The sequence below is a fragment of the Emys orbicularis genome, chromosome 5 (genome assembly GCF_028017835.1).
Source record: "Emys orbicularis isolate rEmyOrb1 chromosome 5, rEmyOrb1.hap1, whole genome shotgun sequence".
NCBI lineage: Eukaryota > Metazoa > Chordata > Testudines > Emydidae > Emys > Emys orbicularis.
In genome coordinates this window covers 96,236,351-96,262,755 of record NC_088687.1, presented here as the reverse complement: position 1 = coordinate 96,262,755, position 26,405 = coordinate 96,236,351, and the positions used below count along the sequence as shown (strand labels likewise).

Genomic DNA, 26,405 nt, shown 5'->3' with positions numbered 1-26,405 from the left:
CAGGCATTTATATACAACACTAAGACCCATCTTAACATACATAAAACAATCCACAATGAAAACCATAAAACTATGTAAACTGATACTGTCTGCCGTGACATTAACAACCATGTGTCTTCAGGCCAGGAACAAAGTATGTAAACCCAGAAAAACAAGAACACACACACACACACACACGCATGTACAAAATCAAGAAAAAACTAAACCAAACAACCACGCCTCGCATCATGCCCTGAAGCTCTCTAACTCTGGCTCTGAAAGGCCTCCAAGGGGAACAAATTCCAGAGTTAGAGAGCCCTCAGCTGAGAAGGGGGAGAAAATTCAAGAGGTAGAGGGCCTGCCCCTAAGAAAAGGGAGCAAATTCCAAAGGTAGAGAGCCCTCAACTGAGAAGCTCTATTGCCATTCCTGAATAATTCATCCCCAGGACTGACAGCAAGAGTAGAGAGGAAGGATAGTGCAATGGTTAGGGTGCTAGCCTGGGACTCAGAAGACGCAGATTCAGTTTCTTGAGGTCACAGACTTCTTATGTGACCTTTGGCAAGTCACTTAGTCTCTCTGTTCCTCAGTTCCTGTCTGTAAAATGCAGATAATAGTACCTCCCTATTTCACAGGGGCATTGTGAGTAAAAGTACATTAAAGATTGTGAGACATTATTTTACAGTTATGGGAACTATATAAGTAGCATAAGTACAGTACCCCAGCTGATCTGAAAAGCTGTAGTTTATTATGTAAAGGTGAGTTGCTCTCAGTTATTCACATCTCAAAACATTCAGAGCTTTAGAGACCATCTTGACTTGTGTAATCTGTGCATTAGCTTATGGGTTATGCTGAGTCCAAAACTAGCTAATATGCGTTAAGATAAAATATAAGGGAGAAATGCAAGAAGCCAGCAGGCCTAATCCTTTAAAATAGTAACTTAAGCAGTTAGCATAAGGATATGAACTTTGGCATAAGTAAATTTGTTTAGCTTACCGTACGTTAGCAGTAACGCTAGGTCATAAAATGGCATAAGACATAATTTTGCAATAAATAATTTTGTTGAAATTTTGCAGAATGCTGATGGGTAACTGCAAAAAGTCAGTTGATGCCCGTTTGGAGTATTTTGTGATAGGCACATTAGCAGATGCTTACCCACAGAATTATTATCGTAACCAATTGACATATATGCTAATGAGTTTGATATAATTAATATACTAATCCATAGATTAGAACAAGGAAACCCCAACATTATTAGGGTAAAACAGTTAGTTATGGGCAAAGGAGACTCATATTCATTCTTATGAATATTCATGACAGTCATCAAACCTTACAATAGGCTTGACCATGAGGTAGGCTGACAAAACCTTGATCCTAGCAATCATTATTAAGGCTGAGTCTGTCATGGAGGTAACGGGAATCACGGATTCCATGACTTTCCGTGATCGCCGTGATTTCTGCAGCAGCTGCACCCATGGCGCCCCTGGACCTATACCCCCCCCCCCCCCAGAGCACCCACGGCCCCCCGCCCAAGTTTTAGTCAGGGTGGGTATTTTTAGTAAAAGCCATGGACAGGTCACAGGCCCGTGAATTTTTGTTTATGGCCCGGGACCTGTCCATGACTTTTACTAAAAATATCTGTGACTAAAACATAGCCTTAATCATTATGCAAGCCAGAGAGAAGACAGCTGGTGGTTCATAGGGGTCCTGTCTCATTACTTCTAGGTCTCCAGAAGAATAGTTGTGAGTATATGCATGAGATGATACTGGATGTCAAATTATTATCACATTATTCATATTGTCATCTGGACTGGAACATTTGTGTGTTAACTAACTTTAGTAATACAAATCTTAAAAGAGCAAAAGATCTTTTCCAACCATGCATGTCAGGGTTCCCAACTGAACAATAATCCTAATAATACTGGATCAGATCTTTGGACAAGAGCCTATCAAACCACAATGTGTTAAGTTATTAATTGGGAATTCTTAAGTAATCAATCCACCATCAATAAATCAGGCAATACTTGCACCTGGAAGCATGCAGGAAGCCAAAAAGAGATTTGAGCACTGATGCTATGTTTTCTTCTAGAGAAGAGCAGCTGCATTCTGTATGGCAAAACATGTGCATTTACCCTACACAGATGGTGCAGACACTGCCTCTTTAAGCATCTGCCCTTCCAACAAGCATCAGAGCTGGTCAGGAATTATATGTCAACTTGTTTTTTCAACTGAAAATGTGGTTTCCACAATCAGAATGAAAACAAATGCTGAAATATCTGAATTTTCTGGGGGACAGACATTCAGATTTTCAATGAGTTCTAATAGACACCATTCCTCTCTTTGGCAGATCAGATGGCAGAAGATGAGACCATAGAACTGGGTTTGATTAAAAGCAGACGAAACAGAGAACCATCAACGTATACATTACATTGCAGCCAAAAACATTTCCCAATCTCCACTACTGACTTCACATACACATTACAAGGATGAGCAACAAGATGGAAGCTTGTACAGCAGCTGCCACTCAATAGCTCCTCTTCCCATCCCACTGATAAGCTGTATACTGTGAAAAGGAACTCATGTCAGTTCCTAGCTATCAGCTGAAGGAAGGAGGAATTTCTTAGTGGTTGCAGTATAGAACCATTACCCAGGCCCCAATGGGAGTCGTTGGGGTATCCCTACACTCTTGTTTGCACTGCATGGGATACACTTGTATTCCTCTTGCACTCATAGCCACCTTGGATATGGTGAGAAGGAAGAGACAATGGAAACATGGGAAGAAAGGAGCAAAGGGAGCAGGGGGAGAAACAAAAACCAAAAAGTCCTGGGATTGGGTAAGACAAGTGGGAGTGAAGAAGATCCAAGCAGCCATAGGTTATATGAAAGGGAGTCAAGGGGCTTAGAGGAAGAGACAGCAGCCAAGGACCTACAAATAAAAAATAGCAGCCAAATGGACACATGCGGAAAGAGACTAGGCAAGGTGAGACAGGGTGAGATGGAGATATGGAGCCACAGCAGTGAGAAGTGGAACCAAGGAGAGAGATTATAGGAGGGAGAACTTGGAGCAACAAGGCGAATGATAGGAAGCTAAGGGGAGGGGTGGGGCCATTATGCCTTTAGGGGTCTGCTTCTACAGTTTGTCCAGTGCCCCCAAAATTCTAGATTCAGTCCTATCACCCGGGTTAAGCACTTACAGCAGTTCTTTTCATCCACCTTGTCAGGACAATCTGGAAAGCCGTCACAGATCATGGCGTGCTGGATACACAGCTTGTTCGATGGACATTCCCAAAGACCCCTTTCTCTACAACCTGGACACAGAGAACAAGAGCTTTGAGATATTCCATTTTAACATTTACATGCAATTAGAGCTGTGTGAATGGCTGATTTTTCAGTTAGCTTGCAGTTCTGAGAAACAGGGAAAAAACTGGTTCAGGTCAAATTTAAACAATTTTTTTGAAATTTTAGGTGAATTGAAAAAGTTGGAAAAAAATTGTTTCAGGTGAAACTAAACATTTTGTTCAACCTGAAACTTGAAATGTCATTGGGTCAAAAAGAGAAAGCAAGTGAGAATGACTCTGTAACCCAGTGGTTAGGGCACTCAGCAGGGAGGGGGAACATTTGGGTTCCAGTCCCTGCTCCAATGACTCTTCAAGGATTTTATACAAAGAAGAACAGCCTCAACAGGAGAAACTGATTTCAGAGGGATAGCCTGTTAGTCTGTATCAGCAAAAGGAGTCCTTGTGGCACCTTAGAGACTAACACATTTATTTGGGCATAAGCTTTTGTGGGCTATAACCCACTTCATCAGATGCATGGAATAGAAAATACAGTAGGCAGATATAAATACACAGCACACAAAAAGATGGGAGTTGCCTTACCAAGTGGGGGGTCAGTGCTAATGAGGCCAATTCAATTAGGGTGGATGTGGCCCATTTCCAAAGGTTGACAAGAAGGGGTGATTATTTTTGATACTTTTAAAAATATATATTACTAAGGATATGTGAGTAGTTCTCATCTTGGATTCTGCACAATTTAATTTAAAAGTAAAGGGCTGTGTTCAAAATATCAACATTTAGCATACTCGTCTTTCAAAAATGGAAATACTGTGAACTTGTTTCTTTTGGTAATCTCCATTAAATACCATGAATATTTTTTCTTGCAGTATTGATGTAAAAAGAGGCAGAGAACAGAATGAGAGGTGAAGAGGAGCTAGCCATATTGGGCATAAGTACGTTTCCTTGCAGTAATCTAATATTTTACCACTGCATCAAGTGGTTACACAGATTCACCCTTGCCAACTATATGCATTTACCTGAAAATTCATTATTATGCAGCTAACACAGCCATTTTCTCCTCCAAGTGACATTAATCAGTTGCACTGGCTTCATAAAAAAATCAAGATGAACTCTTGTAAAACTGGGTCAGAGTTTTTTGATATGTTTCAGAGTGGTAGCCATGTTAGTCTGTATCAGCAAAAAAGAACGAGGAGTACTTGTGGCACCTTAGAGACTAAAATTTATTTTGGCATAAGCTTTCATGGGCTAAAATCCACTTCATCAGATGCATGCAGCGGAAAATACAGGAAGATTATATATATACACATACAAACAGAGAACATGAAAAAATGAGTGTTGCCATACCAACTCTAACGAGACTAATCAATTAAGGTGGACTATTATCGGCAGGAGAAAAAAAAACTTGTGTAGTGATCATCAGGATGGCCCATTTCAAACAGTTGACAAGAAGGTGTGAGTAACAGTAGGGGAAAAATTAGCATGGGGAAATAGTAGGATCCTAGTTTGTCAAATGGAGGAAATTAAGAATGGCATGATGTAGGCTTATAAAACATCTAGCTTTCCAATTTTATCTTTACAGTTTTCTGTAAATAATTATTAAAACATCTCACTACAACATCAGAGTTTGGAAACAGTTCACTTTGATGAAGAAATGTCCTCATGCATCACTGACACAATAGTAACACAGGAGGTCATAATAATACATGATAAATAGAATTCCCTTGATTTTACTCTACTAATATTTATTTAAATTAGATGGAGTTGTGGCTGCCTTGTTTAATCCATTCTATAGCTGATCACATTGGCTTTCATACTTTAAACTTAATCTGAGTTCAGATTCAGGTGACTGGCCCATGTGATCAAAACAAAAAATAAACAAACCTCGGTTCTGTGAGTTTGCTACAGTACGAGTGGCTTGGATGGTATAGTACTATTAAACTTTTCCTGCGGCTGGAGTTCATGTAGTGCACTAGTTCAGCAAAGGATAGCAGTTACTAAGTTAGCAAAAGGAAATGTAGCTTACACAGTGTCTATTTCCAAGGTGAACACATTTATGACTGAGTGAGAAAAGTCAGCTCACATGGCTACAGAAATAATTTATTTGGGTTCCTCCATCAGTAATTGTAATGTAGTATACTGAATGCACATAGTACTCCACTTCATTTACATCTTACTTAATAAGCCACATTAGAACTGTTATGAATTGTACACAGAGGAATAATTGGCCTTCCTGAGAGATCACGCATTACTGTGGAAGAATAAGCAATATTGTGATGAACAAGTGTCAGGAATGAGGATTTGCAGCTGTGTCTGCCAAGTCTCCAGGCAGCCTATGAGCACAGGTGAGCAACAACAGGTCCACCTGATAGGCCACTTTGCCTGACTGGCCGAGAAAGTCAGCAAGTCTACTTTTAAGCCCCACATCAGCAACTGATCACTGGCTCCTCAACGCATGCACCCATACCTGTTATCTTTTCTGTGGCTGCCTTGCTCCTAGTCTCACTCCAGCCTTGCTCCTGCCTTGTTCCCAGCCTTGCTCCTGTCCTACCCAGTCCACTACAGCCCTGCTCGGTTCCTGACTCTGACTCCAACCACTAGGCCTGACCACCCAAGTCCCAGTTCATGACAACCAGAATGAGGCATTATTAATTTATCTTCATTTCTCATATTTAAACACCTTGGTGCTGACAGTTATCAATTGTTGAAATGATTCCCGATGGGCCAAGGAGGCAATGGTGAAAGCCAGGTTATCATGCTCTGTGTTTGGCTCAGTGTAGGTTACAGATTCTATCCCAAATCAGAGCTAATATTTGGGCTGAAGGTGCCAATATCTCAGAAGTCGATTTTGTGAAATTCCTGAATGCCCTTCCTCTGGTTGAATTCCCTCCTAAGTTACAGAAGTCCAGGGTGCAACACATGTGTGAGTTACACTTCCCTGTACCAGAGGAGGGATAGCTTATGCATCCCTGTCCCAGGTAGGGCTTTTGTATTTTAGAAATATGTCCAAGGTCAAATTCAGAGGCTTTGTCTTCATTTTAAAGGCACTTAATGGTCTAGGCACAGGATACCTAAAAGATTGCCTGAAACTCCAGGATTGGGCCTGTCATAACTATAAAGGGAAGGGTAACAGCTCTCCTGTGTACAGTACTATAAAATCCCTCCTGGCCAGAGACTCCAAAATCCTTTTACCTGTAAAGGGTTAAGAAGCTCAGGTAACCTGGCTGACACCTGACCCAAAGGACCAATAAGGGGACAAGATACTTTCAAATCTTGGGGGGGGGAAGGCTTTTGTTTGTGCTCTTTGTTTTGGGGGTTGTTCGCTCTTGGGACTGAGAGGGACGAGATATCAATCCAGGTTCTCCACATCTTTCTAACCAAGTCTCTCATATTTCAAACTTGTAAGTAAACAGCCAGGCAAGGCGTATTAGTTTTCCTTTGTTTTCTCAACTTGTAAATGTACCTTTTACTAGAGTGTTTATCTCTGTTTGCTGTACTTTGAACCTGAGGCTAGAGGGGAATCCTCTGAGCTCTTTCAGTTTGATTACCCTGTAAAGTTATTTTCCATACTGATTTTACAGAGATGATTTTTACCTTTTTCTTTAATTAAAAGCCTTCTTTTTAAGAACCTGATTGATTTTTCCTTGTTTTAGATCCAAGGGGGTTGGATCTGTATTCACCAGGAGTTGGTGGGAGAAAGGAGGGGGATGGTCAATTTCTCCTTGTTTTAAGATCCAAGGGGTTTGGATCTGTATTCACCAGGAGTTGGTGGGAGAAAGGAGGGGGATGGTTAATTTCTCCTTGTCTTAAGATCCAAGGGGTTTGGATCTGTATTCACCAGGGAATTGGTGAAAGGTTTCTCAAGGCTTCCCAGGGAAGGGAATGGTGGCAGCGGACCAGATCTAAGCTGGTAGTTAAGCTTAGAAGTCTTCATGCAGGCCGCCACATTTGTACCCTAAAGTTCAAAGTGGGGAAGCAGCCTTGACAGGGCCTATGCTTGGTATGTGGCTACTCAACACACATACCCACATCTGTGATCTCTCCTGTCCCTGTCCTGCTCCTTGGGACAATAGAGTTATCCACTGCAAGGATAAAGCTCATCTGTGCAGTGGCTAGAGCTTTCTTGGGTGCCAGAGCAAGGCTGCGAAACAAACTCTCACAGGTTCTAATAACCATCTCAAATATCACCACTTTCCATTCCAAGTACAAGGTGCAGCTCTTTGACCGTGCCTTCCTAATAAATACATATAGCATAGCAGACATATATTGAATGAACAAAAAAAAAAAAAATGTTAAACCCCCCAAACCTCTCTGCTAATTTTCCCTTTGAGGGGGAAAAAGGAGGTGAATGCTAGTCACATTGCTTAGTGTACTTCTGGAAGGCACTCGGACAGCACGATGGTGAGGGGAGATATAAGAACCTGAATAGAACAGAATAAGTGACTTTAGCCTAAGAATCTAAGGGCTTGTCTGGACAAACAGTTAGTGCATGGCAAGCTGGGCTGTAAACCTACTGTGCACTAGAGTGCGGTGTGGTAACTGACTGTATGGGATCCTGCTGCTGCATAATAAAAATTCTGTAGAGCACTCTGATCTACTCCACTTTGAAATGGGAGTAGGTCAATGCACACTAAGGGTAAGTCTATACTTACCTCCGGGTTCGGCGGTAAGCAATCGATCTTCTGGGATCGATTTATCGCATCTTGTCTAGACGCGATAAATCGATCCCGGAAGTGCTTGCCGTCGACACTGGTACTCCTGCTCCGCGAGAGGAGTACGCGGAGTCGACGGGGGAGCCTGCCTGCCGCGTGTGGACCCGCGGTAAGTACCTTGTAGTTCGAACTAAGATATTTCGACTTCAGCTACGTTATTCACGTAGCTGAAGTTGCGTATCTTAGTTCGAACTAGGGGGTTAGTGTGGACCAGCCCTAAGGAACTTTTAGTGCAGCATAGCAGAGTCCACATGGACAGCTAGTATACAACCTGCTAGTGCTCTGTACGTTTACACCCCAGCCTCTGCTGCACTTACTGTTAGACAGGCCCAAAGTTATGCATCAGTCTGACTAAGCATTTACCACTAACTAAATATTTGTTCCCAGTTGCCATTGATTACTTTTAAAATTTGTACAATGTTTTACTGTCAAGTGTCCTATGACTCCTGAGGACACTACATAAATACATTAACACTGTATCTTTGAATGGAACAGAGGCACCCGTTAGAACAGAAATTCAGTGTGTATATTTCAATGACTCTGACCATGGACATATAAACTATTTTTGCAGCAGAAGATTGAGAGTTCTATTCTGCATGCCAAATGTGTCGTTTTTGATGAACATCTGTAGAATAAGGATTTTGCAATAACATGACTTTCTTAATTTAATGTTTATGAAAACATGCCTGTATTTATACAATCCCCATCTCAAATACTTCTTTTGATGGGAGAAGGGGATTGATGTACTATATCTCACCTTTGTTCTCCTTAAAGTTATGTGTTAACTCATTGTCACTGATATATTCATTGTGCAATTCTTATTATTTGAGTCCTTAAAATAAAATGCCAGGACTTTTTTATCCCAGCTAAAATACTACAGTGAGAACTAGAGCTGCAGCAAACTGTAGAGGACAAAATGCTGATTTTGAAGGTTATGCTCCTTCACATCCACAATACTCCTGTTTGCCACCTTTCTGCTATTTACTTGCTATCCCCAGTGAAGTAAGGAAACTCTCAGATCTAGAGCAAAAGCTGGCAGAGCTGGTCCTAAGACAACCAAGCAACCCATCCAACCCCAAAGGGCATGTCAGAGCAGGGAAGGGCAGAAAGGGAGAGGGCATAGCTGGCACTGAGCACAGCTCTATTCTGCCAATTTTAAATTTGCAGATGGACTCTTACAGGCAGCCTAAGGGCTGTTCTAACTTACACTCAAGCCAGGGCAGCTTGAGAATGTGGGAGCTGTAAATGGCTCCCTTCATCCTGTGATGTGCAGATCTTGTCACAGGACATAAATGGACATAATCAGTCTGGTTGTCCTAACATGGTATCCACTACTGGTTGTTTATGGCATCTAAAATATACATTCTGTAAATACAGGCTTGGTGAACTAATGGTACAAAAATCGGTGTGTTCTTTTCTTAAAAAAAATAATAAATCCAATATATTCTGAGCTAGCCATTTACACAGGGAAAGTTCAATGATCTCTGAGTTTGTCCTACACACAAAGAATATGAATGAGCTAGAGACAGCAACTTCTAGAGCTCTAAAAGCACTGGCTGTTCTTCAGTAACATCATTACCCATGGTCACTGTAATGTCATTCTGACAGCTGTAATTTTCTAGCAGATGCAGCCTTCCATATTTATAGAGGCTGATAAAAATTCCGTTGATTGCTAGCAACATTTTGTCTAGACCAAAAAGAGAGAGATCTACTTAAGAAATTTGTTTTATGTATCAAAGCAATATTTCAGACCTTAAAGTCAAGGAGTATAAAATGACTCTAAAAGATAGTTAGCTATTAGTGTTCTCAGGAGTTAAAAGCAAGTGTCAATGACAATAATTTTGAAGGAAGGGCAACCAAAACAATTGTTAACTAACTAGAATTTTTTTCCAGGGGATTTGCTCATTGCTGCTCAGCCAAAGCACTTTCTCTACATTTAAGCGGTAAGATTTGCTTTTCACCATGAAAAAACTCTGGAATGAAACTGAAAATAAAGTTTGCAGTTACAAGTGATATTCTTGAGGCTACTGCTGACAGTAACATGTAACATTTCACAGATTTTTCTTGAGGAAAAAGGGCTTATCTTTTGAACTTTCAGACTGTGCGCTGAACAAAATGACAGAGAGCAACAGTTATGTCCTCTGATACTCCAGCCATTTTCCATAAAATCAACTGACTCATTTCATTTATTTACCACAGTTGTCCTCGTCACTATCATCTTCACAGTCAGCCTGGCCATCACATCTTCTGGCGGCCAAGACACACCTTCCAGAACGGCACTTGAAGTGACTGGGTGAGCACTCTGTCAATGTCAGAAAACATAACACTTTCAGCAAACTGGAAAGCGTTAATTATCACACAGTACTCTTTATTTATTATTATTATTTATCACTGTGACTGAGTTAAACGGGTAAAAGAAACCCTGTGAGATACTAAGTTGGAACCATGCAGAAACGGAAACTATCCTGGACGAAAATACGGAGGATGGGGTGGGTTTGAATACACATCACTACTTTTCCACAGCCATCTCTTCACATACTGCCACCTCTCAAGTTTCGAAGCCTCACAACATTATTGACAGATATTGTTTAGGTTGAGGGCACCGCTTTTCTAGTTATATTATCTGATGTTGTGTTGAACAGATAAAGGTAAACCATTCAGTGTGTTGATTTTATAACAGATAATATTTAGCAATTACATTGCCTTTTTTTTTAAATTCAGAGTCCTTAATAAGTATTCACCAATTAATCCTCACATCACAATGGCCAGGAAGGATTTTCAGAAGTGCCTTAGGGGAAAAAAGTACCATTGAAAGTCAATCTGGATTTTTGCTCCTAAGTCACTTAGGGCTAGATTCACAAAAGGATTTAGGTGCCTAACTGCCATTTTAGGTACTTAAGTCCAACATTTAGGTGTAATTGAGATCCTTACAACCCCTGCCCACCTGCCACCTAACCCTGGAGCCACCATTTAACTCCCCAAGGCACCTAGGTTTCCACTAGTGAGTATGCACACAGTTGCCTCAGTCTAGGCAGCTGGGCTCCTATCTCTGGCTTAAGTCCCAGTGGGATCCTCAAACAAGGGGTCCCTCTGCCTATCTTTCTGTGAACCCAATCCAGTAGAACTTCTCAGAGTACACTTATACGCATACAAAGTTACAAATAAAACTCATGACTTTAAGAAAATAGCAATGTTTTCCACTTTCTTTTAAACAAAAAGAATTGTGTTGACTATCACCGCTTGGGGATAAAGTCTGCTATGAGTAAATTCATTTGAGTTCACTGGGCATGCCATCTTGGAGCAGTTCATTCTTGGATTCATCACATACTGTAAGGTAACTGTTTTGGGGAGGTTAAATGATTCAATACTGTAGTGTTTTTGCCAGCTATAGTTTAAGTGGGCAAATCACCTATATTCTGTAGGTTTCAGAGTAGCAGCCGTGTTAGTCTGTATCCGCAAAAATAACAGGAGTACTTGTGGCACCTTAGAGACTAACAAATTTATTAGAGCATAAGCTTTCGTGGGCTACAACCCACTTCTTCGGATGCATAAGTGGGTTGTAGCCCACGAAAGCTTATGCTCTAATAAATTTGTTAGTCTCTAAGGTGCCACAAGTACTCCTGTTATTTTTGCTATATTCTGTAATCATTAATAGGACTCTGTGTCTGTCACGGAGGTTGCGGAAGTCATGGATTCCGTGACTTTCCGCGACCTCTGTGACTTCTGCAGAGGCCATTGTGGCTGACCCCAGGGCTGCCCAAGCAGCTGGTTCAGGGGCCAGCTGCTCAGCTGGCCCTGGGGACAGCCACACCACCGCTGCTGGAACAGCTCTGCAGCCAGCCGCTCAGGCAGCCCTGCTGCCAGCTGCACCGGCTGCTACGGGCCCCCAACAGTGGTCCCCAGGGCGGCCGGAGCAGCCACTGCTCTGACAGCCACCAGCAGTGGTCCCTGGGGCGGCTGGAGAAGCGGGTGCCCTCCCTGCAGCAGTACCCCCTCCCCCCCGCAGCAGCCTCCCCAAGATTTAGTCAGGGGTATTTATAGTCTAAGTCATGGACAGGTCACAGGCCGTGAATTTTTGTTTACTGCCCGTGACCTGTCCATGACTACTTACTAAAAATACCCATGACTAAATCGTAGCCTTAATCATTAAAATTTAAAAGGTTCTCAAAAGTCTAATTTATTTTGCTGTAGTGTCCTTCCGAAATATTTATTATACTATTTTAAACTTTCCAAGAAGGCTTGTCTTTCTAACTAACATTGGCAGCTGGTGCAAATCTTTCATTAAACAAATATGAAATATTAGCAGTGAGCCAGCCTAAGGATAACTTTGATAGCAGTGCTTTACTAAGCAATTAGGCTATTTATAAAGGAGTAACTAACAGTATACATTTCTCTTTTGATTTGTTCTACAAGGGAGTCTAATCCATACTGTCAGTGACAAGCTAATAAATGGACAGCCAGGTAGTCAGCCCAGTAGCCACATTCTATCTTACTAATTTAACTGAGATGTTCCTGAAAGGGACTTTAAAGGAGATGCTGAAAAAAATGTGTGCACCCAATTTAACTCTGTAAACATTTCACAACTGTTTTTAAACATTAATTTAAAAATGTATCCAATTACATCCTACCACTCAAAACCAAAGTTTTTACTCCACACAGAGGAGGGATAGAAGTTAATTTATACACTGCAGAGTAACACCACATTATTTTTCCTACAACTGGGGATTTTCACTAGGATTCCTTGCAGCAGAAGTTTGATTTTATTTCCCCTATATAGTACCTTCTATTAATGGATGATTATTTTCCCCCAGATTGCTGCAGGGCATAGCTTAAGGCTGAATTTACTCCTATGTCTTCTAGCTTCTCAGTATAAACTATTTTATTATTATTACATGATTTATGCATATTTTTCACGGTGATTTGGGCACACAGACATTGGTGCAGAGTGTGGAGTACAGGAAGTAATATGTTCTCACTGTCCTGGTCCACTCAGAAGACTGTCAGTCATATTCTGCACTAACCAGGCCAGTCCAGGTAGGGCATGTTGCATTAGCCTAGCCTAGAGATAACAAAGGTGTGTACAAATGGAGTTTGGTCCATACTGTGAAGGTATAAAAAAAGGTGTATTTGCTCACTAATGCAATCTTAGAATCCAGGAAGCAACAAAGACTTTATAAGGCCTCCCGAATGTGAACCAATTTGGTGATCTGCAAATAAACACCTTGGATGCAGCTATACCCTTTGATGAACCATCAAATGCTTCCCTATCCAAGTCAGCATCATATCTTTCTTATCTAGCTTGATTGTAAAACAGCTGGCTTTCATCTTTCAGAGTAGCAGCCGTGTTAGTCTGTATCCGCAAAAAGAACAGGAGTACTTGTGGCACCTTAGAGACTAACTAAAGGTGCCACAAGTACTCCTGTTCTTTTTGTGGCTTTCATCTGTGATCCAATCTCAATCAGACACCAGGAGACTGTGGAGACATCTACATCTTAGTCAAATGAAAGGGAGATTAAAGAGTTGAGGGTAATAAGCATATTGCTGATACTCTAGCTCATGTCACCTCACTATCACAGCAATTAGCAAAGACTGACAAAAAATGAAAGACAGGATGGAGTTGCCCGACTCCACAGCTGAGGCCCTTCAGTTAGGAGGAGCAACTGTACAACACCAGCCTCCCTCTCTTTATAGGGAATAAACAGAATCATTTAAAGGCAATTCCATTCATGTGTTCCAGACTCCTGATTTGCATCAACAATATTTGGTGAGCAATAGCATGGATGGGATCAAGACATCTGAGGTAGTCAGACGTTGTTGAAGTTGGCCTGATACAGTCCTTTCAGACCTTCCCCCAAAAGGAGAAAGAGAGCAGACAGTAGTTGGCAAGGACACTAACATCTGTAGAATTGGTTTCTTAAGCAAAGACTGGATCACAGCTTGTTTGTTTAGCATTGCCAAGATCTTGGCTCTCCCTTAGATAAACAGTAATGCTTCACAGCAGCAGGTTGGCAGGTCAGCAGGTAACTGGGCTCATGTGCAAATACAGGCAAGTGGGAGGTGTTTTGTTTACCCACACTTGAGATGTATGGGTAATCAGAATAAGAGTAATTTTATCCTTCCCCAGAATAAAAGCTCTTCAATTTCTTAACAAAACTTTCTCCTAGATGTAAATAGATAATACGTAGTTGGAAGAAACAGGAATTCTCCCAAATCTGATTTTGAATCATTTTCACAGTATATTAGCTATACTGAGAGTTTAATTCACCTACTTGACATAATATAATTTAAAGAGGGTGTATTAAAGTATGAAATAGGATCACTAACTTATGGCAAGCGACAAATTTATATTCAATATCCAATTATAAATAATCTAACTAGTAACCTTCCACATCCTCATCGGGTGTTAGGCAGGTTCGGTTGTCTGAGTTTTCTTCTGGGAACTGAGTGCAGTCTGTGTCTTCTGGCCACTGCAGGCCCACAATTCCAAGCACAGATTCACAGCGTTCTTTGGAATGCTCACACAGCGTCCTGGAGGGATGAATTGGAGAGGGTGAGTAAAGACATAGGGTGGAAAAACATGTCATGACAGGTTACCAACTATTGCTGGAAACTAGCACTCCTAGCTGAGGATTTGAAGATTGGGGGGGGGGGGGGGGGAGTTGTTAATCTTCCTTATATGACAGAAAACTTTTCTTACATGCATTTAACTTTCCTTAGACTAAAGAAAAATATATTAAAATGTTTCATCACTGCTGATATTTTTGTTAAGAAAATTATGGTAAGCAAACTATTGCCTGAGTCATACCATAAAAGTCACAATAGCAATTGTAAAGTTTCTTACAAACACCCTTCACTCAGATGGAAATGACAGAGAAGCCTTTCTTAAAGCAAAAGATACTAAACTCCTTTCTATGCAGAGAGATCAGGGAAAGATATTCTTCTAGAAGAAATTCTTAAATGAATCAGTGTAACAATACTAATGTTTCACAGCTACACGGAGACCATCCTCCTGAAGGATGCCAAAGCACTTCACAAAAAGCGTACATACTGCACCAATGAAATATTGTCTCTTGTGATGTGGAGGGCAGCAGCCATAGCACATTGCATAACAACTAGCAGGGAAAAGAAAATTTTGACCAGGGACACTGGATCATATGCCTTATCTTACAAAGAAGTGCCATAGGAACTTTTAATGTTCATAGAGAACAGGCAGGTTCTGGATTTTTAAGGTCTCTTCTCAGAGACCCACTCACAGGCTGTAGTACACTATCTACTGCACAGATGGTTGCAGGGCTGAATCAACCCTGCCTGTATTTGAACCTGTGGTTCCAGGCTGTCTAGGGATTTCAAACCTGGAAAACAAAAGAGCAAAAGACTTCAGTGAATTTTGTAAAATTAAGATGGTTTGAGACAACGTGACCTAGTTTTGAGGGTGTGGTCACTTTAACCATCAACATTTGTATCAGGCTATAGAGGCAAGAAAATTGTGTTGATTTTGAATATTTATTTTCCATCATAGAAACATAGGAATTGCCATAGCAGATCAAATCAATAGTCCATCTAGACTAGTATCCTGTCTCTCAGAATGGTCAGTACCAAATACTTCAATTGAATGGAAAGAAAACCCATAATTGGAAATTTTGCAATAACTTGTCTATAGGCGAAGCTTCCTCCTAACCACAGGCAATTATTGATTGGCTTATGTCCTGTATCAGGGGTTGATATATCTATAAAAAAATTTATTCTAGCTGAGTAACTGCAGATGATATTCTTATATTCATGGAATGGTCCAGTCCTTTTTTGAATCTTATAAAGGTCTTTGTTCCAATTATATCTTTTTTCAGTGAGTTCCACAGGTTAATTGTGTATTGTGCAAAAAAGGGTTTTGTTTTATCAGTTGTAAATGTTGCCTTTCAACTTCAGTGAATGTACCCTTAGTTCTTATATTATGAGAAAGTTATTTAACAGGAAGGTCCAATTTACCTTCTCTATATTTTGTGTGCTTCTGTCACATCACCTCTAATTTGCCTCTTCTCTATACTAAACAGAACTGATCTTTTTAATCTTGGCTCATATATGGAAGTCATTCCATGTTACTAATTATTTTCATGGTCCTTTTCTGGACCTCTTCTCCTTCTGCTCTGTCACTTTTGAAAAGGAGTGACCAAAACTTAACATGCTGTTTAAGCCAAGGTCATACATACTGTGCCAACAATGCATATAATGACATCATAATATTTTCAGTATTATTCTCAAATTTAATTTGGTTTTGGGGGCGAGTTTAAAAAAAAGAAGGTTTGTTTTTGTTTCTGAGCCTGACCCCTTCATTTAAATAGTAAGAATGAAGTGTGTATGTATTTTAGAGGTGTATGTGTGTACAGTGCATTCTGCAGAGAAAAGTTGCAAAATCAGTTGCCTGTGTGGCAAGAGCTGGAAACTAGAGTGGATAATGGCAGTTACCTTTTGTAAAGGCAAATGGCATCTGCATATTCTTTTCAGTTAGCCACAGAAAACCATTCAGCTATTTTACTTGTGACTGTAACAGGATTCACTTAGAATGAGAATAGAATGAACTCTATTTCTGTGCCCACTTGAAATGAGGCACAGTGTACTATAAAGAGATTCATTTTATAAGAATGGTCTTGAATCAACTTGCTTTGTTACGGCTCAGCAGTAATCTGTTTCCTTTTAGATGTGCCTCTCCTCCAAACAAGCTTACTACTCTGTGTTGATTCAAATCACATTTGAACAGTTGCCCTACATTGTTTTGTAGTTTGGCCTCAACCTTCTGAATTCCAGAGTTTTCTGCTCTGATTATTTTCTGATGACAGCCACAGCCGTGAAAACAAAGTAGATTTTAAAAGTTTTGGTCTAGTTTACTGAAACATCTGAGTAACTTGTGCCTTCAACATGTCCCTGCTCCTTCAACCTCACCCCTTCAAAAAACCAACCTTCTCTCGGAGGAGACAGTTTCCAATAACTGCCGCAAGACATTCAGTTTTAATTTTGGGGGAATAAGTAAAATGCAGTTAATATGTCAAATAGATGTCTGAAGCCAATAACAGTGCAGATGTTAGCTCTTTGCAATATAGCAAGAAAAAACAGCACACAATTTAGAGGAACAATAATATAGCCTTTTGCTGTTCCAATAAAATGTCTTCCTTCTGGGGTACTGGATGGATTAGAGGCTTGGTAACAGAATACAGAGGCTTTTTTTTACTTCTAGGTCACTAGTTCAAACCTGTTCTTGATTGTATTGACCAAAGTTGACATTTGCTGGCTATTTGGCAGTGTGTGTGAAATGAACTGGTGGTCTGAATCTTGTTCTTAGTTAATAGGCAACTACAACAAAGTGGAGACAAACTACCACACTAGTTTGGCATAGCCAACAGAAAGTCCAAGGAAGAAATGGGTAGCAGAGAACAAGGATGATGGTCACTGGCAAAGCAGTGAGGAAGCTCTCTCTATTTTGTATTAAATCAGGGACTTCAGTTTCCAGGATTTTCAATCTAGCACCTTCCATAAATATTAAACTCATTTAAAAGTAAACTGAAATAAAAGTGGTGTAACAAGGCCCCAGAGGGCCCTCTTGCAAGAATAAGTAAGGGACCCCCTTCCCAATTCTACCCCCAACACCTCACCCACTGAGCTCCAACACTTCCTACTCACCCCATGACATAGGAGCTAAATTGGAGTGAGTGGCATTGTGACCCCATTTGCCAGGTGAAGTGTCAGAGCATTGCACCACTTGCACCACTGTAGCTACGCCACTACGAAATATTTCCTTGATCTCTGCAAAATGCCATTAATTCAAATACAGGGGTGACACTGCACAAAATGATGGGAACATCTAAATGACATCAGTCGTGAGGAAATTTAGTCTTCCCAGAAATCTGTTGCTGCCAGCACATTCTTTATGCCACAGACCTGATTGATCAAACAATCAAAGTCGCTAGAAACTACTCGCAAATAAAAATAATGTAATCTCAAAATCTTGGAAGGGCAGCTCTGAATGTGGAGGGCTTGAAGGATCATGCCCTTTGTCGCTGCAGAAGTGCTATGTACTGTTCAGTTAACAGGACCAGGGCTGATACCACAAATGCCTTATTAAAGGTGAGTCACATTGCACAGAATTTGAAATCATACATGACAGATCAGTAAGTTGCCTCAACAGGGCCAGCTCCAGGCACCAGCTGAGCAAGCTGGTGCTTGGGGCGGCAGATTATTGGAGGTGGCATTCCGCCCAATCCTAGGGCGGCACGGCCGCTTTTATGGTTGTTTTTGTTTTTTGTTCTTGTTCCGCTCTGGCCACCCTGTAGGGGGCGGCGGCACGGAGAACCAGAGCGCCCTGCAGGGCAGTCCTCTTCCTTCCCTCCCCGCCAACTGGAGCGGAGCCCTCGCGGCAGGAGGCGGCGCAGCGGGAGGGGCCGCGTGGCAGCGCCCCTGCTGTAGCCCTGGCCGCCCCCTTCCCGCCCGCTTCCTCCCCCTCTTCCCCCCAGCCGGTCCCCCTGCACCCGCGCTCCGGCCGCGCCACAGGTTTTTTTTTTTTTGCTTTGCCGTTCTGGCCGCCCCGGTTTTTTTTTTTTTGCTTGGGGCGGCCAAAAAGCCAGAGCCGGCCCTGTGCCTCAATAATAGCCATCTTAATTTTCAAAAACTGGTTCAACATGTTCCCCTTACTGTACGTGACCTTCTTCAAAGTCTTCTACACTAAAAATAAAGCACAATGATCAAAATAATAATGAAAAGGTGATAAATTAGGTGCTCTTCATAAAGCAGGGACATATGTTATATACCTAGAAAACAGAAATAAAATTGCTGATCAGTATTACCTAGAATAGAAAACGGAGCTGAGTATCCCCAATGTCAATAAATCTTATATTCATCAGATGGGTATATGTTATAACAGATGTATGATTACAATGTGAATTTGAAATCCAAGGTTGTAAATTGCACTTGGACTTACAAAGTTTATCGCAGGGAAAATTACATTAGCTGAATTTTGTTTAATGTTTACAGAAAAAGACAGGCCAAATACAAAGTGTATGCACTGTTCAAACCAATTAATCACTGCTATCATTGAACAAGGGTGTGCTTAATTTGTAAAGGCTGAAGCAGATTCTAGGAAAATAGTCTATTCTTAGAATTTTCCAAGGGAAAGTAAATAAATAGTCTGCTTTTTAAGAGCTTCAGACAGCAATTAAATATTTAAAAATACATAATTTATATTTCTGTCTCTTGCATTTACCCAAGTTAAATCACAGTCCACTAGGATGAATCCATTTCTTTATAGCTTCCAAATAATTTTTCTATTTCTATCTATTACTGTGTCCAAAGTTCTTCCTAAATCAGTATAATCTGTGAATCAATCAAATATAACAATTTACTACTTAGTCCATATTTTAATGGCAACACTTAACATGACAAATCCCAACGCTGATCCCTGTGGAAACTTCTCTTGATAAAAATAATTCTGTTTATGATCTAGAATAGGACAGAAAAACTCGAGACCTATATGAAAATAATTCTACTAACATTAGTTTTTTGTAAAGCTATTTTTTTTTTAAAACAACTGAAATTTTGTGACTAAAGCTAGTATTATTAAGCCCCTAATTTGCTAGGTAGACAAAGACAATCCCTCCCTGCCCTGAAGAGCAGTCAATCTAATTGTTGTTCCTTTATTTAAAAACAAAACAACTATGTAACAATTAATTCTGGCTTTTAAAAACTGGGATGACTTTTAAAAAAAAAATTGGGTTATCACACACGTGGACTATGTTTCAGCAGGTCACTTTAATAAGTCTTCCTGATCTGTTAGAGTTTGTCATTTAATTCGGTCTCTATACCATGTGCATTATGCTAACTTTCCAATTAGAAAGTTAATTCCCATGTGGGAATTAAGCATATCAATTAGTGGTGCCTTATGAGTTTTCACTACGAATTATTATTAGCTTCCACTAGAAAATTGACAATGTTTCTTTGCCTAGTGATCAATTTGCCAACTTTAGAGGAATACCTCTAGATAGCCTCCCAGTGTTATAATGTAGGAAACCACAGGACACTGGTGTGCTCAAACAATTTTTACAGTGGGGGTGCTGAGAGCCTGTATATAATGGAAACCACTTCAAGCCAAAGGGTGTGGCAGCATGTCCAGCACTCCTAGTTCCAGCACGTATGATAGGACACATACAGTAATTTTCAATACAGTCTTCTTTCAATAGAGACTTTAATATATTGGACCTTAGCGATATTTATTTAATAAGGAAACAGAAAAGTCCTTGCACTGATAGACTAAGAAGCATTTTAGTTTGTACATAAAAAACAATGGGGCAAAACTGGACTATATTTCTACAGTACTTGCTCTCCAATTTTGGAAAAGTGACCATCACATTCAAATCTCGTCTTTCATTAGTTAATATTTGCTTTGAATATATAAAGCTTTCCATATGAGCTAAGCACTATTATGAATACTTGTATTTCTAGCTACACTCTTCATTTGCTGTGTGTTTTTATACCCCTTCTATTGGTGCAATTCTTATCTAATATCTAACAAAGGATTAGAGCAATAGAATATTTATAACAGGGGTTCTCAAACTGGGGGTCGGGACCCCTGAGGGGGTCGCGAGGTTATTACGGGGGGGTCGCGAGCCGTCAACCTCCACCCCAAGCCCCGCTTTGCTCCAGCATTTATAATGGTGTTAAATATATTAAAAAGTGTTTTTAATTTATAAGGGAGTCGCACTCAGAGGCTTGCTATGTGAAAGGGATCACCAGTAAAAAAGTTTGAGAGCCACTGATTTATAAGATTGTATATACATAGTTTAAAATAGAAAACTTAACGGAATTGCTATTCTTTTACCTATGTCATTAAATATTTCAAAAACTTCAAAAAATAATCACACGTACATAAAGAAGTACACTCCTTTCACTTTGCAAAATATGGGCCCAATCCTGATCCTACTGAAGTCAAAAGCAAAACTTCTGCTGATTTCAATGGAAGCAGAGTTAGCCTTTAAGAAAGATACATATGGTGCTGAATGAAACTAGTCAAGAATCCAGTTAGGAAGCAATCACATTACCTGCAGGGTGGGATTCGCTGATTCGTTTGAGGGTCACATTTTGGCACCAAGATTGTACAGGCAAAAAACATAAGGTACTTGTAGCAGTTAGTCTGAACCAAGGCTGGAAAAAGGGAAGATTCCCAGCTGATGGAGGCTTCCTTCTGAGTCCTATGGCCCAAGTAGTTTGGGTAGTTAGTATAGTTGTAAGGCAGGTTCATGCAGAGTTCCAGAGTAATTGGTTCACACTGACCTTTGTAAAACGAGATGAAACCCAAAATAAATAATTACAAGATTCTGATTATTTAAACCGGTTATACTCTCTCTGGCCTCCTAAAGTAGGTCTTGTTTTACATAGCCCAAGGTGGCTTGTGGAGTTTCACCAAGTGACCATTAACCTCTCTAATCTTTAATACAAAGATGTAGTTTATAATAACTACAGGTCCTTGAGTGCAGTGGTCCATACGAGATTAGTCACATCAGTAAGGGAAGGAAACTTCGATCTCTACATAGCTAGTCAGTTAATCACAACCTTCATAGTTATACTTACCAAGGTCTTTCTGTATCATAACTTTTGGACACTCATTTATAAAAAGGAACAAATAAACTATTACATGAGCTAATTCTTTTCAGCTAATAACTCTTTAAACATCAAGAGTTTTTATATAGAACTATCAAAATACAGCAGATTGGAAAGCATTTCATCAACATTCCTCCCACTCCCAAATTAACAAGAGTGTTTAACAGAATAAAGAATATTATTTCTATTACACTGTACCCCGAAGCCCCGATCAAGATGGAGTCCCATTGGACTAGGCACTGTACGAACACGTAGTAAGAGGCAGTCACTGCCCCCACAAGCTTACAGTTTAAGACAAGTGAATGTAATTAACAAAACAGGAAGATACATAGGGGGAGAACAAGGGTACCAAGTATGCACGGTTATGCAGGCTAGCTATATGTTTAATTAGCAGGTTTTGAGGGGTTTTATAACATAAATAGGGCTGGTCAGAGAATTATAAGTTTTTCCCAAGAAAAACTGTTAAAGAAATGGAAAATCTGGACCTTAAAAAAAAAATTTTTTTTTCATTTTATCAAAAGAAAAGGAAAAATATTTTAAAAATTAAAACAAATATACATTTTAATTCAATTTGAGATTAAAATTTTCATTTAGAATTGAATCAAAATTAACATTTTGTTTCATTTAAATGAATATTTTTTTAAATGAAAATTTTCCAGGAAGAATTTTGTATCATTTGATACCCCATATTTCATTGGAAAAAAGTTTTGATTAGCTCTGTAAACAAACAAGATATGTTAATGATGTTAGTAATCTCCGCTGGCCACCTGCCTAGCCATTATCAGTTCACAGTTTACTGTAAGTATCATTATATAGGTGAGTCTTGAGGAGAGATTTGAAAGAAGATTCAGTAGTATCTGATAATCTTGCCTGACCTGACAGTCCCTAGTGCAACCTCCTTAAGCAGTCACCTCTCTAATATAAGAAAGACTCAGATGACAGTAGGAAGTCCTGAGATCTAGTTTTGGTCTGTGTCGGACCTTGACACACTGCCTTCATTCAACTGTGTATGTTGTGCCATGCAATGTAGTGTAGGCAGATCCAATTTTGGAGCATGTTAGGTTGCCCATTATGTCCTGACTTGGTTGTGCACTAGCACAAGTCAATAGTATTTCTAAATTCATAAATGCATACAGCTGAAACCATACTTATTGCCCTTGAAGTTAAGTTGTTTTCTAGCTGAATCTAGATGGGAATGAGTGGCAAAAAGTCGTTGGCTCCCATGTGGACACAGAATCCATAGGAATCTTAACAGGGAATTCTCTATTTTGTATTTAAATTATCAACTATAACATGTAGTAGATTTAAGGTTTTTTTCTCATCCTCAACCGCAAGTAAAACAAGTTTTATGTTTGGAAATTAAAACATAGCTCAGACTTAGAATTGACAGTAATTAGGGCATAAAACCATGATGGAAACCTCTCAAGCCACATTAGTCACATGACGTTAATGCGACAATACTGCCTGAAAATGTAAATATTTATAGCATGTATGGCAAGGATACTGAGGAAGGGTAAGGGGAGGTCAAATTCAATTCCAAATTCTCTTAATAGTGTGTGGTCTGGAATGAGATTATTTTGTGGAGTTGAGACAGATAAAAAGACCTGAAATTGATTTGCTTTGTGCACCTAGACAGCAAATTCTTGATTGCATAAAAGTATTTTTCTTGGGCTCTGAACAGCTTATTCATCTTACTGTTGAGTCTGCATATTTAGTGCTTACTATCATTCATTCCCCCTCTAACTGCTTCACAGCTTAACTGATTCTTTGCACTATTGATCAACAGTATAACTGATTGACTCATGGAATAAAAGATAATTACTCATGACCAGTCACCTCTCACCTGTTGCTCTGTCCACCTCCTTTCTCTCTTCCATTTCTCACATTCACACATATAATCAGTTCACATACCTCCTCCGCCCCCGCCACATACACACAATCTTCTGCCATTCTTCTTTGTCTCCAGCAACATCCACCCCAGTCCCCTTCCTTACTCTCCTGCTGCTGCTTCTGGTATACCCTCTCCATCTATGTCTTCACCTCCTGGTCCCTCCATCTCCCGGCTCTCTGAGAAACCTGACTCTTCACTTTCTGGCACTGCCTCTACCACTTCTCTTTCTTACAGTGGTTTCTCCTCACACACATACATACCCTGAATACACAACTGAATTTCTTCATATTGTTGAAATGTTTGCATTTATTTTCACAGTGTACCTTTTTCAGGTATTGGCCTCTTTTTTATGCATTGAAACAATGAGGAGTCTGGTGGCATCTTAAAGACTAACAGATTTATTTGGGCATAAGCTTTCGTGGGTAAAAAACCCCACTTCTTCAGATGCATGGAGTGAAAATTACAGATGCAGGCATAAATATACTGACACATGAAGAGAAGCGAGATACCTTACAAATGGAGAACCAGTGTTAACAAGGCCAATTCAGTCAGGGTGGATGTGGTCCACTCAGGGCCGGCTCTAGGTTTTTTGCTGCCCCAAGCAAAAAAAATGTTGGCTGCCCCCCCCCCCCCGTGCTTTTTTTTGGCTTTTACACGTTTGCACTTTGCAGTTTTGTTTTGACTGTTTAAAATTTTTAAAAAAATGAAAACAGAGAATGTGTAGTTAGTGAAATAAAACAATTTCCTACTAGTGTAATTTTAACATTTAATTTTAACAAAAACACAATTACAAACAATTTGAGTTCAACTATACACTGTAATGAAAAACGTTAGTGTCTTCCAGTTTCTCATAAATTAAAAGAATTTATATGAACTGAATTTTTCTGGTTTTTATACTTGCGTAGTCTTTTAATAAGTCAGTGAAATCTAAATTTTTTGCAATAGTACTTTCAATTGAAATTAATGCCAGTCCTGACATACGATTTTGAGACATGGTGGACCTCAAATAATTTTTTAGTAATTTCAGTTTTGAGAAACTGCGCTCACCAGAAGCCACTGATACTGGTAATGTTAAAAGAATGCGTAATGCTATAGCAGTGTTTGGAGTGAAAAAATCATTTCTTGCTATAAATTCTAATACTTTTAGAGGAGAAGTTTTAGGACTTATTAGCTCAGATAAAACTATTAATTCATCATACAATTCTACTGCATCAATGTCAGCAGTGTTATCAGTACTGAGCGCTAAATGTAGGTCTTGGCACTGCTTCATGAGGTCTTCTTTGGAAAACTGATTTTTAATATTTCCAATATCGTATAAAAATTCGAAATTTTCACAATGACCATGCAACAGACAAAATCTTTCTTCAATGGAATTTATAGCTACATCCAAAATACAATAGAAACATTCAACTTTAAACCTTTCGTTTGGATCGAGAATAGGATCATCATGAGCCTCATAACAAAACTGTCTTGTTTTTTTTCTGAGGACGAATGAATGTTTGAGGTGCAAACGTTGGTTCAAAATCAAGATCCTCTGCTATTGTTGTTGCTTCTTTGACAGTTTCTTCAAATCCTTCATCTGAATGGTATTTTTTAAATATTCCAGCGTTTTATTCAAAATCATCTTTGCTTCGGATATGTCTATGGTTATGTTCTGCATACCTTTGCTGATCAAATTAATTTGATTTAGAATATTGTGCCAAATAACCGTGCAACATGAAAATTGAAACTGCATCATTTTCTGAGCCAATGTTTCAGCTTCATGTCGAAATGAAGGATCATACGACAAGTCCTGGCTTATTTCGAATAGTGCATCGTAAATCTCTCCAGATGAATATCGGAATGGTCTAATAGCTTCTATCTTGCTTTCCCATCTAGTTTGACTCAGAGGTTTAAGTGTGAGTTTTTGTTCAAGATGCTTCTTCAAGACTGCCCAACGGTGTGTGGAAGCACTAAAAAAGTTGTAAATTGCTTGCACTGTGGTAAAATATGAAACGGCATCTTTAGATGATTTGGCGGCATCACTGACAACCAGATTGAGCGAATGCGCATGGCAAGGAATGAAAAAAGCTCGATTGTTTAAATTCAGTATTCGTTGCTGTACACCTGCATGTCGTCCTCGCATGTTTGAGCCGTTATCATACCCTTGGCCGCGCATATTTTCTAAAGGTATTCCATAGTGTTCCAATCTCTGTAGAATTACATCTGTGAGGGCTTTCCCAGTAGTTTCATTCACTGGTATAAATTCTAGAAAGTGTTCACAAATGTTCACTTCTGCATTTTCCTCAATTTTCAGAAATCGTAAAACTATTGACATTTGCTCGGTTTTGCTCAGATCTTGAGTACAATCAACTATAATTGAGTAATATTTGGCATGTTTCAAATTCGATAAAATTTCATTACGCACTCCATTAGAAATTAATTCTATTATCTCATTTTGTGTATTTTTACCCAAATAATGGGTGTGAATCTCTCCATCTTTCACTCTTCATACATGCTCAGCCATAACATTATCAAATTTTGCCAATAACTCAACCAATTTTAAGAAATTTCCATTGTTATTCTCATATAAAATATCCGAGGATCCACGGAATGCGAGGCACTGTTCAGCTAGGAAATTAATGATTGCCAGTAAATGTTCCAACACTGCTTGCCAACGTAGAATTTCTGAATTTAGTAGACGTTGCTGTACCGCATCAATTGTTATACCGGTACGTAATCTGTTTGACAGCTCAATCCAATTTGTCAATGAGCGTAAATGATTTTTTGATGTTTCATGTTCTTTCAAATGCTGATGCAAATTTCGCCAGGCATTAAAACCTGCAGTTGCCAGAAAAATGTCCAAGTTACAGAACAGTTTGCAGCAAAAACAAAAAACTACATCTTTGGTCTGTGAA

The 26,405-nt window shown here is 39.7% G+C and overlaps 1 protein-coding gene across 1 annotated transcript in view; it reads right to left on the bottom strand.

Annotated features, from left to right (window-relative positions):
- CORIN (corin, serine peptidase) overlaps positions 1-26,405 on the bottom strand; it is a 274,936-nt gene that overhangs the window by 48,034 nt on the left and 200,497 nt on the right. The window contains exons 11-14 of the mRNA XM_065405296.1: positions 21,059-21,290; positions 14,365-14,510; positions 10,177-10,284; positions 3,172-3,285 (exon numbers count right to left, since the gene is read on the bottom strand). Of these exons, the coding sequence (XP_065261368.1) occupies positions 3,172-3,285; positions 10,177-10,284; positions 14,365-14,510; positions 21,059-21,290 (600 nt within the window). The remainder of the gene's footprint in view (positions 1-3,171; positions 3,286-10,176; positions 10,285-14,364; positions 14,511-21,058; positions 21,291-26,405) is intronic.